General features: G+C 32.0%; 1 protein-coding gene across 2 annotated transcripts in view; it reads right to left on the bottom strand.

The window, feature by feature from the left end:
• Positions 1-3,878: 3,878 nt before the first annotated feature.
• Positions 3,879-18,275, bottom strand: part of LOC145242647 (protocadherin gamma-B1-like) — a 228,387-nt gene continuing 213,990 nt past the window's right edge. For both annotated transcript variants that reach the window (XM_080105769.1, XM_080105770.1), the window contains 2 exons: positions 10,873-10,996; positions 3,879-4,441 (listed from right to left, as the gene is read on the bottom strand). In XM_080105769.1, the coding sequence (XP_079961895.1) occupies positions 4,002-4,441; positions 10,873-10,996 (564 nt within the window). In that variant the 3' untranslated portion in view covers positions 3,879-4,001. The remainder of the gene's footprint in view (positions 4,442-10,872; positions 10,997-18,275) is intronic.

Raw genomic sequence — 18,275 nt, forward strand, 5'->3', positions numbered from 1 at the left:
ATCCTTATCTGATCGCCCATCTTTTCAGTGATCTAATTTTTATATTTTATGTACAGTTACTCTAAATTAAAGTTATAAATAAATGGGCTTTTAATTCTAACATGACTTTGAGCATTTCTGTATTAATTGCTTGAACAACCCTCACAAAGAATTCGTTTCTCATAGTTTACAAAAAAAAAAAAAAAAAACTCACCAGAAAATACGTTATGGAATTCTGTTAAAAGAAAGCCATGTTTGAAACGTTTGATTACATAGGTTCTGCTAAAAAAAATTTCATGCAGATTCCCGAGTTCGACAGAAAGATTGCCAAGTTCGGCAGAAAGATTCCCGAGTTTGACAAGACACACCTGAAGAAGGTTGGAGGTTACATCGACCAGAACGTTGGGAAAAGATTAGCATAGTATTGGTATTCTGCTAAAAAAAAAAAAAAAAAGAAAGGCTAGCCACATGTTTGAAACCAAAATTCCACAACTTATCACAGTCTTTCGGGTGTCAGGGGCAGCCAGTCTCAATCTTTATCTGATCGCCATCTCTTCAGTGATCGTCTTCTTTATATTTCTTGGATGAAAAAATTTAATATCAGAAAAACTCGTATGAAACTCCCCGAACATTGCTTCTAAAACACAAACAGAAAACAAGAGACTCAAAAGAGAACCTTGATTTATCCCTATTTTAACATTAAAGTTGTCACTAAATGTGCTTTTGTCTTGGCGATGTTCTCGACGTATGACCAAATAAAGTAGTCCAGGTCGAGGGGGGGGGCAGTAAGAGAAAGATACAAAGTTGAAGCCAAGTCTGTAACTAAAAGTGCTTTTGTCTTAGTGGCATTCACTTTAATACCTTTATTTTCCATAATATTCCATGAAGTCTTTAACTTAATAAATAGGTCTCCCATTGTTTCACAAGCGAACACTAAATCATCAGCAAGCATCATCTTTTGCAAACAACCCATAAAAACTCTCTACAATGGTTCTAAGACAAAATTGAAAAAAAAAAAACAACAGACTTAATACCACACCCTTTGTCTGAGCTTCATTCAATTAAACACTCGTCAAGCTACAACCACTACCATCAAATTCTCCTACTTTCCATCAGTGCATAAATCTAAATGCAAATTCCATGAACAAAATTATTTTATTGGGCAAGAATAGTCTGGTAGCGCCCATCCCTCTCCAGGTTCCGAGCACATACAGCACTTGCTATTACCAAATTGTCACCCATTTTAGTATTGGCTAGGCTCAACGTCGCTTAACTTCAGTGACATTATGGGAACTGGTGTGTCAACGTGATAATGCCGTATATGAGATTATCAGTTTACAAATTACAGCTATCCCTTTAAGTAATCCAATTTACCAAATTTCCTCTACTAACGATGACTACGACATGTTTCCTTTGACCACTGTACATTCATTATCCCTTATCCTCGAATGACTTTCAGGTCTTGATAAGTGGTGACTGCTTCGTAAAAAAGAAAACAAAAAAAAAACAAAGAAAAAATAAAGTTACATTTGAAAGTTGTCAAAGCAATGGAAAAATCTGAATTTCGTGCGTTGATAAGTCATTACTTTCTGACTGGAAAGAATACTATTCAAGCAAGGGAATAGTTTTGTAAGCGTTATTTAGACCCTGCTGTACAGTAAACAATAGTTAAGTAATATGTTGACTTTAACCGTACAGAGACAAACGGTGCTGAACACTCGGGTCACCCAAATTATGTAGTTGTCCCGGAAAACAAACACACACACACACACACACACACACACACACACGAAAAACCCCCGTCTAGCTGAATCCACTGTGAAAAATTTCCCCCACTCTTTATCTGTGCCTAAATCAAAACGTGGATTCCATGAACAAAGCTTCTTTCTTAGAACTACACGCCTGTGGAACTCTGTTCCGTCTGCCTGCTTCCCACCTGACTACAACTTGGATGTCTTCAAGTCCAACGTTAACAAATTCCTAATGAACCGCGCCCTTAAGTAAACACTTCATCAAATCTCCACACTAACGTACTGTACTTGCAATAACCCTTATCCCTGAGTGTCTTCCGGGCCTTGATAAGTGGTGACCACTGTGTAAAAAAAAACAAAAAAAACACACACAAATAGTTCACAAATTAATGTTGGTCAATCATGAATTTATGCTGCATGAGATCGGAGATAAGTCGAAGATATCATAGGTTCGTGCATTCACCATTTTGCATAGATATTTCTCAATGAGAAAACTGTTCAAAGATGGTGCCGCGTTTCAACGCAAAAAGAAAAAAACAAAAAAACATATGAGACAATGGATGAAACACAGATCCATCAGTTCTCAGTGGACTTTTTTGTTACCTTTTTTTTTAAACAAATCAAGTAGTCAGGAAAAACACTACAATTGGAACAGGCTAATTACTAATTACAAGGTCTAGGACAACAGCATATTCTTTTCATTGTTTAGACTCTCGAGTGTGTATCCGTTGATATCTTATATGCTTTTATATAGAGTGGTGTGGTTCTCGGTTGATTAACTGTGTCGGATATATACTCGAGAGTCAAAATAATGATAAGAATATGCTGTTGTCATAGTCCACGTGATAACCAACAGGACAACAAAGCGGGTAACACCAGGCAAATAGGACTAGTGTGTTTATATAGAGAGGGGAAGAGAGAAAGCGGGTGAGAGAGAATTGCATCGCACTACTTAGTACATAATAAGTGAATTTGTTTTCTGATTAAGGAATTCAATACATAAAAACAGAAACATACGAAAAATGTTAATGAAATGAAACAATTTTCTCCGTAAATCACAGAACCGATATTTATTGAACTTAAACATGCAATGGCATTAAATAAATGAAATGTCTTAAATATAAGTAAACTTTTAAATATCAATAGTTTTAGAGAACAAAGGATTAAGTAACAAGATTCCAGAGCAACGCCAGTTACGTACAGCTAGTATATATATATATATGTGTGTGTGTGTGTGTGTGTGTGTGTGTGAGTGTGTGTGTGTGCGCACGCGCGTATTGTATATATATATATATGTATATATATATATATATGTACTATGTATTGTGTGTATATATATATGTATTGTGTGTGTATATATGTATATATATATATATATATATATATGTAATTTATATATAAGTATATATTTATATGTATTGTGGATATATATACATATATATATATTGTATATTTATATATATATGTGTTGTATATATATAAGTGTATAGTTATATGTATTGTGAATATATATGTATATATATATATGTATTTTATATATATTATATATAGTGTATATATATAGTGTATGTGTATATATATATAATATATATAATGTATGTGCATATATATACTATATATAATGTATGCACATATAATTTATGCATATATATATATCTATGTGTGTATATATATATAATATATATATAATGTATTATAATTTATGTATAATCATGTGTGTGTATATATAATATATATATAATGTATTATAAGTTATGTATATCTATATGTGTATATATAATATATATATAATGTATGTATATATAATTTATGTATATATATATATGTGTGTGTGTATATAATATATATAATATATTTACATATAATTTATATACATATATGTGTATATGTATATATAATTTATGTATATATATGTGTATATATGTTATTTGTTTTTGTTTTTGCGATACGTTTTGAATGAATTCAATTATTTACGAAAGTGCATTCTTACCTAAATGCGAGTTGGGAATAATTTTCCCTTTAACCAATTTGGTACCACCACGTGTCAGTGGATAATTATATTTTAAAAACCATATATACATATATATATATATATATATATATATATATATATATATATATATATATATATATATATATAAGTATATATATATATAAGTATATATATATATATGTGTGTGTGTGTGTGTGTTTACTTAATTACTGTACAAGAATTCCCATCTCTTTCTCGCATATGGAATCTGTGTACCTGTTAAGGCAATTAAAAGAAGATTAAATCTTTTCGTTGTTGTACTTTGGCACGTGTGGAAGAACGGGTAGCTTTCTTGAGTCAGGCACCTGAATAAGGTATTTTATAACGGGGGACTGTAAGGCGTTCTCAGACTGTGTCATCTTTCTCTTGTAGCTGGGGAACTGCGGGGAGTTGAGAGAAGATAAAGAACTAAGGTCTTGCAGCTGGTGTTGAACAATTCCGGAAATGCACCTATCTGGTGTGGATGGTGCCGTCGCGCTTAGCTTCTGACTACTTAATGACTCCCGTCGCATTTGGGCGAGGTGCGCCTGCTTGTAGACGCGTCTGGAAATAGTGTCCGTCCTGCAGGGGCTCGGGAACGACTGCGGCGCTTGTTTGGTTCGTTTTCCGTTTTGCCGATGTTGATTAGTCTGCGGAGAGTTTCGCCTCTCATTATGCGGACGACAAAGCACATTAATCTCTGCAACGAAAATAATGGACATTATTATTACTTGACAGATTATCTGTGGGTGGAGAAAGATTAGGAAGACATTTTTAGATTAAGGTTGTTCTTTCTTATTTCGCTTATCTCCCTTGCTTTCCTTCTTTTCTTTTTTCTATGCTTCACTACTTTCAAAATCTTTACCCTTCTCTTCACTCTATTGTTCACTATTTTTCTATCACTTTCTCTCTCTCTCTCTCTCTCTCTCTCTCTCTCTCTCTCTTGTTTGTCGTTTCTTTTACTCTATCGTTCTCTCTATGCATCATATTCACATTCTTAGTATCAAGCCCTCTCTCTCCTTTCCTGCCCCTTCTCTCCCCTCTCTCTCTTTCTCTCTATCTCTCTCTCCCCCCCCTCTCTCTCTCTATATATATATATATATATATATATATATATATATATATATAGTGAATGAATGACAAAAGGCTATATTCCAAAGTTCATGATGTTGACCATCTTATAATTTATTCCTTTAATTTAGTTGACATTTACAATTCTTGACAGTATCTGTTTCGTTATTCAAAATCAATCACTTAATTATTATATCAATTACTGAATTTATTTTGCTCTTTACTCATCAGAAGAAATAGCAACAATCAATCCATCAAAAGGAGATAAAAAGTACGTTTTGACATGATTAAAATCCAAAAATTGGAAGAGAAGCTGTAAATACCTTATAATATGTTTACGTTACACACTTTATTTCCTTTTGATGGATTGATTGTTGCTATTTCTTCTGATGAATTAATGGCAAAATAGATTCACTGATTGATATAATAATTAAGTGATTTTGTGCTACAAAACAGATACTATCAAGAATTGTAAATGTCAACTGAATTAAAGGAATAAATTATAAGATGGTCAACATCATGAACTTTGGAATATAGACTTTTGTCATTCATTCAATATATTGATCTGTAATTACATTGAGCTTCTTAAATAAGAATTCCTATATAGAAGGAAATAAAGTATATTTCCACAGAAATTATATATATATATATATATATATATATATATATATATATATATATATATATATATATATATAATAAAAACACCGTTAAATTAAGTTACAGTTGCAGAAGTAACTTAGAAAGATTAAGAAAAACCATAACAATCAAATTATAAATGATAAAACAGAATGTAACTAAGATAAAAAAATTTTAAAAAGCTTGTAGTTGTGTAGATAGATCTAATTGTCCCATTAAACAGAACTGTCTGACAACCTCTGTCATATACCTATCTAACATTAATAATCCTGCGACTAACAAATCTGCATAGGTCAAATTAGCAATATTACACTGGCCATACAAGTTCCATTCATGAATCCAAAGTATCATTGACTGCATATTACAGTAAACGAATAGGGAACAACTAAACACTAATTGTCAACTGAGAAATCTTTAAAAAAAAAAAACCAGAACGTGTCAATCACTTAACTCCCCTTGTGTCCTTTGCTTAAATGAAAAACTCTTTATCACTAAATTTAAAGATAAGGATAAACTCCTAAATAAAAAAAAAACAAGGAAAAAAATCCCATCTAACTACATCTAGGCTGAAAATAGGTCAGCTTACTTACATATCTAGTCTTCCCATGAAAAACGCACACAAAGACAGGGTGAACTTAAGGACAATTTTACCTTTGTCTTGTAAATGCCTGCCCATTGGCTGATTAGAATGGGTCCGGTGGAAACTAGGAAGCTGATTGGCTAACTAAAAATTCAATAGAATGTGCATATATAAAAACGTGCGGTAACCACAACTCTTTGTATAAGCCTGACAAATCCTCACGAGAATGAAACGCGGAATATTCTGTGTAGCTTAATTGCATATAAATATTTATAACTTACTACCTAGCTCTACCTATGTATTGAGCACTTTTGAAGTAAATCCTGAAAATTTATGCATAAAATTATGTTTTCGTATACTAATTTATATGATTAAATGAAGTAGTCATATATATATATATACATATATATATATATATATATATATATATATACATATATATATATATATATATATATATATATATATATATATATGTTGAATTGGAAGGCATGTTTAATTTTAGAAGTTTTCAATGGGTTGCCATTCTGTACAAGTCCTAGAATGAAGAATTTTTCAGTGGGTAGTTGTTCTTAAAAATATATATGAAATACAGTAATTTTGAGATAATAAACTGCTTGAGCATTTTCGGCGACAGCCCCCCCCCCCACTCACCCTCTTAAAATATGTATACTCTTTAGCAACGAATCTAGCCTTGTACTGTTCAATGCCCTATGCTGTAGCCCCCCCTTTTTTTTGTAAATAATAATCTTGAAGAACAGTATTATTATCTATTTCGCTCGCCTTTGCTATTTTCCATTGCTCACAATGTTCTGAACTAATTGCTTCGTTAAAGCTTTTTATCGTATTATCCCTGGAATAGCAATAGTTGACTTGATAGTCTTCCAAACTGTCGACCACAAAATAATCGGGTCGTCTTCTATTTCCTTTTGAGTAACGTTGTGATGAATTTTCGACTTTAACATCAGCATCATCACTGTCATCATTATTAATACTCTTATCCTCGCCAACAGCGACTTCATTGTTTTTTGTTTTATGAATTTCAGGAAATATTAATTCATTCTCTTCATATGATGGATTTTTGTCTTTGAAATTTAACGTGTCTGTGAATTTTATACATCGGATTCTTTTTAGTTTATTTTTGTCTTGAAAAAATACTAAGTAGGCTCGGCTGATTTTATCATACCCAAGGAATATACCGCGATCGGTTTTGATATTTAATTTGCTTATCTATAAATGCGAAGCAAATTGAACCAAATACTAAATCACCGGTTGCGTATATATGCGACAGTCATTAGTGCATACGTCCAGAGGTTTTTGGGGAGTTTTGATTCAATGGTTTCTGATTGGTTGATAGCAGAAGGTGGTTCAATTTGATTCGTCTGTTCCTATAGGTAGCATTTATAAATAGAATCTCAGTATTTTGAGGGATCATACTCCCATATTATATTAAAAATATTGCAACAACAATATATATAGGGTGGAAAAAATTGGCGCCTTGACATGATTCCATTTCCGTTTGAGGAAAACCAGTTTTCTTTTTTTCTTCTTTTTTGTTGCAGACCATCTTCTAGTTGGCCAGTTGTGTACAAATCCCAAGAGCGATAGAAGCCTTTTATCATGTCTGAAAGTGACACAATGTTCAATGAGCGAGAGCACATTGCAAATTTAGTTTTTTTGAAAATGAAACAACGAAACAACCGTTCGTACATCCGTGATTAACAGCGTCGAAATCAAGACTTTTACCTGACCCCGTCCCCCTTTTAAAACAAAATGACATGAAATAATTGAAGATTTTTTTCTAATTATTCGATATAATATGTTTGAGTGATCGCTCTTTCCAATGATATCAGGTTTATGCCTGTTCAATGCAGATGACAAACGTTTTTAGCGGACATAAAAAAACACACACAGACGACTGAAATTTATAGAATAGACCAGCATGTGTGCCCGGCATTGCCTGGGTGTTTGGAGGTGTGTTTTGAGCAAAAAAAAAAGTGTTAGTAGGCAAGCAGGCTCGAACCCGTGACGTGCAGAAGGAAAAGAACGTGAAAAAAGTGACGTCTTTTCTGTTGCGTCCATCGCTAAACAGGCAGTGGTGAAGGTGTAAATTAAGGCTAGTCAATCGAAAAGAGGAGATGATTTTCGAAAATATCGACGAAAAAAGCGACCCCTTCTTATAGAAAAGTGCCTCGTTGAGGATGAAGGAATTAATGTTTTTAGCCAATTTTTCGATATTTGTCGTCCGAAGGATCGAGCTTCAAAACGATACCGATCTCGTGAAAATCCGTCTCCTCTGTCATAGTTTTAGGCATACATACATACATACATACATACATACATACATACATGATGGCAGCAAATTCGTTTTCGAACATTGCCATTACTAGATATAGCACAAAAAAAGATATACAGAAACACGAAAATAAATCAGTGATGGGCTGCAGGAAGGTGGTTTTTAAGCCCTGCCAAACTCTGGCATTCTTTGGCACACATTGTGCAGACATGTGCGCCACTAGCAGCACGTTCTTGATGTTCTCTTCTATGTATAATCAAATGCCACTTCAAAGCACCTGCAGTTTTGTACGTCCACCTGCAGTTGACACAGATTAGATCTGGCAACACAAGACTGCTTGTGCCCCCCTGTGCTGATGAGTAGTCTTGTGGCTTATCAGCCCAGCTCTGCTCAGACATAATCTTTCACACACCTCACACTCCAGACCAATTTGGCACCCCCGCCCATCCATTGGCCCTTTCACCCCCCCTTTCCAGATATCACGTTTCAGCCGCTCATACTGGGTTCGATCTGCCTCAAACTTGCCCACACCTCCACGCAAGGTCCTTCTCCATTCTCCACGATCTAAAGCAAGACTCTCCCAGGTTCTTTCATCTATCCCACATTTTTTTAAGGTGGACCTCAAACAATCTTTGAATCTCATTTTAGGCTTTTGAGCCAGACGTCTTCCCTCGGCAAGCTCGAGTTGTTTGGGAAATCGACTGTCTAACATTCTCACCACATGTCCACTCCCTCATTCTATGTTTGATAATGTGAGCTTCAATACTTAGACATTGGGTCCGTTCAAGCACCTCCACATCACTGACATACATCTGCCAACCCACACCTAAGATTCGCCATAGGCACATCTGGTGAAACCGCTCGAGACATCTCAAATGCTTCCTGTATGTTGTCCAAGTCTCACAGGCATAGAGAAGAGCAGAGGGAACGCATGCGACATAAACCTTAATCTTACTTGGCAGCAAGATCCCATGACAGCTCCACAAACGCCCGTCCAACTTTCTGAAGGCATCACTTGCCCTGCTGATCCGTAACAATACCTCATCATCCAGGGCACCGGACATATTTAGTGTGCTACCCAAGTATACAAACTTAGTGACAACCTCTACCCTTGACCCACAGATATAAACTGATGGCTCATAGTATGGCATGCCTGGAGCAGGCTGATACATTAAAACAGTTTTTCAGATTGATAGTCAGGCTCAATACGCTGCAGATAAACCACAAATGTGTCCACAAGATGCTGCATATCAGCCACTGTATGAGCCACCAGATCACAGTCATCTGCATAGAGCAAGTCACGAATCGTGTTGGTGAGTACCATTATGCTTGCATTGAAGTGCCTTATGTTGAACAACCTCCCAGTAGTTCGGTAACGAATATAAACACCATCAGAGCAACCCCCAAATACCATCTGAAAGACCATGGTGAAATATAACGCAAAGAGTGTGGGTGCTGGAATGTCTCCCTGCTTAACACCATTTTCTACTGAGATAGGATCAGCCAGCTTTCTCCCAACATTGATCACAGCCTTCATATCATCGTGGAAGAGCTTTAAGATGGTTACAAACTTGTCAGGACAGCCAAGCTTTTTCAGAATCTCCCACAAAGCATCCCTATTGACTGTATCAAAGGACTTGGTTAAATCGATGAACACCTGATACAGTCCCTTTTGCTGTTCTATGCATTTCTCCTGTAGTTGCCTGGCTGTAAAAATCATATCCACTGTCCCTCGACATCTTCTGAAACCACACTGCGACTCAGGCAAAACATCGTCAGCAATGTGCTCCAGCATTCTGTCTAGCATGATCCTACGGAGCACCTTACCGACTACTGACAGCAGATAGATGCCCCCCGATAATTTCCACGTTCATCTCTGGTACCCTTCCCCTTGTATAGCACCACCATCAATGCATCCCGCCAATCATGCGAAACACACTCATCCCACTAAGCAGTCTGCAACAAGTCCGCTAAGCGTTGCATCATTTTGGGTCCAGAACATTTAAAGATCTTTGCATGCAAACGATTCAGGTCAGGAGACTTTCCATTATTCAGCTTATGGACAGCTGTTTCAACCTTCTGGAGAGAAGGAACCTCTGCTAAGATATCCTTGACCGGATTGCTAGGAATCGACCAACAAACTCCTGATCAACGTAAGAAGGCCTGTTCTGGAGGTCATCGAAATGCTCCCTCCATCTATGAAGAATGTCGGTAGAGTCTCGAAGAAGATCCCCACCACCCCTCGAGCGCAAAGCAGTGATAGATGATCTGGATGGTCCATAAACCGCACGCAGTAGTCTGTATAATAAGATAAGATACATACATACATACATACATACATACATACATAGATACATACATACATAGATACATACATACATACATACATACATTAAAACAGACAGGTGAGATTTATATTATAGAAGATGTTTTTTTTTCTTTTCCAAAAGTTCAGAATATGGACAGACAAGCAAATAAAGAAAATATGTTAGAATTGGATTTAAATAAGCAGAAATGGCGGAAGATGAATCCGTTAAATACTCACTCGACATCTCTTTTAAAAATGGCGTGTCTCCAACATTCCGGTCATCCTTGCTTTCTGGGCAAAAATCAGGAAGCATGAATTGCCGCTGTTCGTTGTTTTCGATCATTGGAGCTTCCCCGATTTCCTATCAATATAAAAACACAGAAAATTGTTGAATTACCTCATACTAGCAGGCCGCCCGGTGTTGCCAAGTCGTAAAATATACTTAAACTAGTGGGGGTACCCGGCGTTGCCCGAGTGTTTGTTTCCGGGACGGGGGGTGGGTGGAGTTTTAAAAAATGTTATGGTAGGTAAGTAGGAAGGATCAAACCCGGAGTCATGAGTAAAAGTAGGAAAATAAAGTGTGAAAAAAAAAACCAAAAAAAAACATCTGCAACGTTAACAGTTCGGCCACCAAGAAAAGTCCATTCCAGTTGTTTAGGAAAAAAAACAAAAAAAAACGACTACGGTAGGTCGGCGCGAACGTGAAAATATAATGTGAATTGTCCAGCACGCTAACCACTACGCCACAGAGCACTGCAGCTTAGTTTAGTGATTTTAAATAACTTCACATGAAAGAACTGCGAAGCCAAACCGGTGTTCTCTTCTCAACTGTTCCTTGTGAACGATCCCCAAACGGTGTTAAGTGGTGGCAGGGGGAGGAGGAATTTATTAGAGAGAAAATATTTTACCACTTCCATTGATCTTAACCGATTTTGGCCGTGACTTCTCAGCAGAAAAAGTATAGAAATCTAAGATTATCGAGGAATTTGAGAAATAATAAGCCTATAACACACCTCAGATATTGTTCTGCCGTTTGTGCATATTATATTTGCATGAAATATCTTGATTTTTAATCCTATTAATGTCAAAATCAGACGGGAAAAAATGAGTTCATTTTATTTATATAGAAGATAGAAGATAGAAGAAGAAGAAGAAGAAGATAGATAGAAGATAGAAGAAGAGAAGAAGATATAATATTTCGAGACAGACAAAGTCACTTTAATCTATACACCTATAAAATTGAGATTTAGTTTGTCACACTGATATTGATATTAAAAGCCTAGATTTTCTATTTAAAAATTATTAAAACAAACTTCTTAATACACTCAGTCGTGGATATGCGGGGGGCTTGATAACAGTTAAATAATTTGCATATTCCTTTGAAAAACGAACTTTCATTAATTAATTATTCATTTTTTAAGGTTTCATTCAACTATTATGCTCAATTCTATTTAAGTACAAAGTAATAAGTGTGAATTAAACGCGAATTCAAATATCTGGAAATTTCTACATCCCAGCGCTGTGAATTTAGGAAAACACGTCCCCGGAAAACTCGTCCCCGGAAAACTCGTACCCGGAAAACTCGTACCTGGAAAACTCGACCCAGGAAAACTCGTACCCGGAAAACTCGTCTCCGGAAAACTCGTACCCGGAAAACTCGTACCTGGAAAACTCGTCCCCGGAAAACTCGTCTCCGGAAAACTCGTCCCCGGAAAACTCGTACCTGGAAAACTCGACCCAGGAAAACTCGTACCCGGAAAACTCGTACCTGGAAAACTCGTACCCGGAAAACTCGTACCCGGAAAACTCGTACCCGGAAAACTCGTCCCCGGAAAACTCGTACCTGGAAAACTCGACCCAGGAAAACTCGTACCCGGAAAACTCGTACCCGGAAAACTCGTACCTGGAAAACTCGACCCAGGAAAACTCGTACCCGGAAAACTCGTACCCGGAAAACTCGACCCAGGAAAACTCGTCCCCTTTTGCTAGGTAGGAAAACTGGTCCCTTATTGAATAAATATCGATTGAAAACACATTTTATGACCGTTCTTGAAGAAGATATTGTCTTTAAAAGAGAATACACATCCCATAATATTTAAAAAATATATTTTTACTTGTTTACTGTTGTTTTAAAAAAAAAGTTTTCGTTTTCTACCTAGCTTTGAAAGTTTTTGGTCTTTCAGCTTATTTTAAAGAGTTTATTTAGTTAAAAAAAAAATTGTCGAGTGTTACTTATGAACAAAAAATGTCCGACATAAGAGGATCACGTCTTAGGAGTCTCGATAATTGCTCAAAAATAGAAAATTAAAGAGGTAGATATAGTTTTAAAACGGGCCCCCTCCAAAAGAAAATAAATTTGTATATTTTTAGGTAATAATTCACATCCCATAATATTTAAAAAAAATATTTTTACATGTTCATTGTTAAAAAAAAATTAAATTGATTTTTCTAAGTTTTCGTTTTCTACCTAGCTTTGTAAGTTTTTGGTGTTTAAACTTATTTTAAAGAGTTTATTTAGTCAAAAAGAAATAACAAGTAATGTCGCACTCGACATTACTTAGTAAATAATTTTTAACAAAAAAATGTCCGAAAATTAAAGAAAATACTGAGGTAGATATAGTTTTAAAACGAGCCCCCCCCACCTCCAAAAGAGAATTAAATTTGTATATTTTTAAGTACTGCATAAGTGCCCCCGAAATGACTTTTAAACGATAGCCTCTCCTCCCCATGTTAAGAATGGCTTTCGTAATAATAACGTTATTATTTCAGCGCGATACCAAAATTACATAAGGCCGTGTTTTCTTTTTTGTTGTTTTGTAATAACACAAGAATTTATTTAAACTAAATTAATTCTAAATAAAATAATTGCTTTCTTTGATAATACGTGTTTTCTTTCTTTATTTTTGTTTCGTAATGACACAAAAAGTGTTAAAACTAGAATATTTTTTAAATAAATACTTGGTTTCGTTTTTCGTATCTTAACTCCGTGATCAAGTTTATTTTTTTAAGCAAGAGTTAAAAATAATTTTTTTAAATATTATGGGGGTGCATAGTCTCTTTTAAAAACAATATCTCCTTCAAGAACGGTAATAAAATGTGTTTTCAATCGATAGTTATTCAATAAGGGACCAGTTTTCCTACGCAGCAAAAGGGGTGATTTTTCCGGTACGAGTTTTCCGGAGACGAGTTTTCCGGGCACCAAGTTATATATATATGGTGCCCGGAAAACTCGTACCCGTAAAACCCGTACCCGGAAAACTCGTACCGTTTAAAGGGGACTATACACCCCCATAATATTTTTAAAAATTATTTTTAACTCTTGTTTTAAAAAAATACAGTTAATCACGGAGTCCAGACACGAAAAACGTACCGCGCTGAAATAATAACCTTACTATTTCGAAAGCCATTCTGAACATGGGGAGGGGAGGGCTCGTGTAAAAGTCATTTCGGGGGTACTTGTGCAGTATGCAGACGGCGGCTATTGTTAGGGGGCGATAACTCCAATTTCTTCTTGGTCAATAACGTGGTAAATAAGTAACAAACAAGATTTTTTCCGAACAGAAAAATATTTGAAAATCAAAACATTTATTGTGTAAAAATGTATCAATATATAATTGAAAAAACATTTATTGTGTAAAAATGTATCAATATATAATTGAAAAAACATTTATTGTATAAAAATGTATCAATATATAATTGTAAAAAATTTATTGTATAAAAATGTATCAATATATAATTGTAAAAGTATTTATTGTATAAAAATGTATCAATATATAATTGTAAAAAAAATTATTGTATAAAAATGTATCAATATATAATTGTAAAAAAAATTATTGTATAAAAATGTACCAATATATAATTGTAAAAATATTTATTGTATAAAAATGTATCAATATATAATTGTAAAAATATTTATTGTATAAAAATGTATCAATATATAATTGTAAAAACATTTATTGTGTAAAAATGTATCAATATATAATTGTAAAAATATTTATTGTATAAAAATGTATCAATATATAATTGTAAAAATATTTATTGTATAAAAATGTATCAATATATAATTGTAAAAATATTTATTGTATAAAAATGTATCAAAATATAATTGTAAAAACATTTATTGTATAAAAATGTATCAATATATAATTGTAAAAATATTTATTGTATAAAAATGTATCAATATATAATTGTAAAAATATTTATTGTATAAAAATGGATCAATATATAATTGTAAAAACATTTATTGTGTAAAAATGTATCAATATATAATTGTAAAAACATTTATTGTATAAAAATGTATCAATATATACTTGTAAAAACATTTATTGTATAAAAATGTATCAATATATAATTGTAAAAATATTTATTGTATAAAAATGTATCAATATATAATTGTAAAAATATTTATTGTATAAAAATGTATCAATATATAATTGTAAAAACATTTATTGTATAAAAATGTATCAATATATAATTGTAAAAACATTTATTGTATAAAAATGTATCAATATATAATGTAAAAACATTTATTGTATAAAAATGTATCAATATATAATTGTAAAAACATTTATTGTATAAAAATGTATCAATATATAATTGTAAAAACATTTATTGTATCAAAATGTATCAATATATAATTGTAAAAACATTTATTGTGTAAAAATGTATCAATATATAATTGAAAAAACATTTATTGTATAAAAATGTATCAATATATAATTGTAAAACATTTATTGTATAAAAATGTATCAATATATAATTGTAAAAGTATTTATTGTATAAAATTGTATCAATATATAATTGTAAAAACATTTATTGTATAAAAATGTATCAATATATAATTGTAAAAACATTTATTGTATCAAAATGTATCAATATATAATTGTAAAAGTATTTATTGTATAAAATTGTATCAATATATAATTGTAAAAACATTTATTGTGTAAAAATGTATCAATATATAATTGAAAAAACATTTATTGTATAAAAATGTATCAATATATAATTGTAAAAACATTTATTGTATAAAAATGTATCAATATATAATTGTAAAAACATTTATTGTATAAAAATGTATCAATATATAATTGAAAAAACATTTATTGTATAAAAATGTATCAATATATAATTGAAAAAACATTTATTGTATAAAAATGTATCAATATATAATTGTAAAAACATTTATTGTATAAAAATGTATCAATATATAATTGTAAAAACATTTATTGTATAAAAATGTATCAATATATAATTGTAAATACATTTATTGTATAAAAATGTATCAATATATAACTGTAAAAACATTTATTGTATAAAAATGTATCAATATATAATTGTAAAAACATTTATTGTATAAAAATGTATCAATATATAATTGTAAAAGTATTTATTGTATAAAAATGTATCAATATATAATTGTAAAAGTATTTATTGTATAAAAATGTATCAATATATAATTGTAAAAACATTTATTGTATAAAAATGTATCAATATATAATTGAAAAACATTTATTGTATAAAAATGTATCAATATATAATTGTAAAAAAATTATTGTATAAAAATGTATCAATATATAATTGTAAAAACATTTATTGTATAAAAATGTATCAATATATAATTGTAAAAACATTTATTGTATAAAAATGTATCAATATATAATTTAAAAAAACATTTATTGTATAAAAATGTATCAATATATAATTGAAAAAACATTTATTGTATAAAAATGTATCAATATATAATTGTAAAAAGATTTATTTAAAAGTCTGCGTAAAGAAATATAATTTAATAAAACAATTTTGTAATAAAAATAACATTGGGTTTTTATAAAGTAAAATAGCTTTCTTTTTTTTTCGAACAAATAAATAATTAAATGAAACATCTTTTTGAATTAAAGCAACTTTGAAGGCTCAACAAAAAAATTAATAATTTAAATGTTTTTTGACAGAGACGCGCCACATGGCGAAAGTTTAGTGAAACGCGCCAAAAATTATGGCCGCCGTGCGCATACTGCAGAAGTGTTGTTTCGTGAACAAAAAATGTGTTAAAACTAAATTAATTTTTCGGTAATTCACGGGGAATGTGGACCCTGCATAAATGGTGTTTTTATTTAATGATTGCTCCCTCAAAGCGTTTTTTTTTTTTTTCACTTTATTCGTGACTTTACTTTTAATCGCACGTGTATTTATTTTATTTAAAAAAAATTTTTCTCTCTTTTTGTGAATTTGATTCATACTTTTATTTAGTGCTTGCTTTTATTTTATTTTTATTTCATTTAATTTTAATTTTTTTATTATTTTCTCCACTGAATATTATTTTTTTGTTAAATTAATTTTTTAGTGCGTATTCAAATAATGCTTTTGTCCCCCCCCCCCCGCCTTTTTTGGCCTTAAATAGTACCTTCAAAAAGTTTTCGTGATTAAATAAATCAAAGAAAACCTTTTGCGCATGCGCTTTGGAGGAACAATCATTAAATAAAAACACCGTTCATGCAGAGTCCACATTTCCCGTGAATTACCAATTTTTCTAAATAAAACATTTGTTTTATTATTTGATAAAACAAAAAGTGTTTTCTTTTTGTTTGTTTGTTTGTTTCGTAATAACACAAGAAATGTTAAAAACTAAACTATTTTTTTTTATTAATATATGGTTTCGTTTTTCGTGTCTTCCGTTCAGTTTCGTTACATAATCAACCGTATCCACTTCTGGTAGCTTGATTTTTTTCCGAGCAGTGATCTTGGACATTACCTAAAAATATACAAATTTAATTCTCTTTTGGATGAGGGGGGTCCATTTAAAACTATATGTACCTCAGTATTTTCTTTATTTTTCGGACATCTTTTTTGTTAAAAATTATTTACTAAGTAATGTCGAGTGTAACATTACATTACTTATTATTTCTTTTTAACTAAATAAACTCCTTAAAATAAGTTTAAACACTAAAAATTTACAACGCTAGGTAGAAAACGAAAACTTAGAAAAATCAATTTAATTTTTTAAAAACAGTAAACAAGTAAAAATACTTTTAAAAAATATTATAGGATGTGAATTATTACCTATAAATATACAAATTTATTTTCTTTTGGAGGGGGGGCTGTTTTAAAACTATATCTACCTCTTTAATTTTCTATTTTTGAGCAATTATCGAGACTCCTAAGACATGATCCTCTTATGTCGGACATTTTTTGTTCATAAATAACACTCGACATTACCTTTTTTTTTTAACTAAATAAACTCTTTAAAATAAGTTGAAATAACAAAGGCTAGGTAGAAAACGAAAACTTAGAAAAATTAATTAGATTTTTTAAAAACAGCACTAAACAAGTAAAAATATATATTTTTTAATATTATGGGATGTGTATTCTCTTTTAAAGACAATATCTTCTTCAAGAACGGCCATAAAATGTGTTTTCAATCGATATTTATTCAATAAGGGACCAGTTTTCCTACCTAGCAAAAGGGGACGGGTTTTCCGGGTACGAGTTTTCCGGGGACGAGTTTTCCTAAATTCATATAACTTTCATGCACGTAAAAATATTCAAATATTTAAAAACAAGCAATGCGTCTTGTCATTAAAAGTGTTGACACATTTGCATGCAAACCAAAGGGCAGGTAACTCCCTCATCGCTAAGGTAACGAA

The sequence above is a fragment of the Euprymna scolopes genome, chromosome 21, assembly GCF_053919585.1.
Source record: "Euprymna scolopes isolate OS-2025 chromosome 21, ASM5391958v1, whole genome shotgun sequence".
NCBI lineage: Eukaryota > Metazoa > Mollusca > Cephalopoda > Sepiida > Sepiolidae > Euprymna > Euprymna scolopes.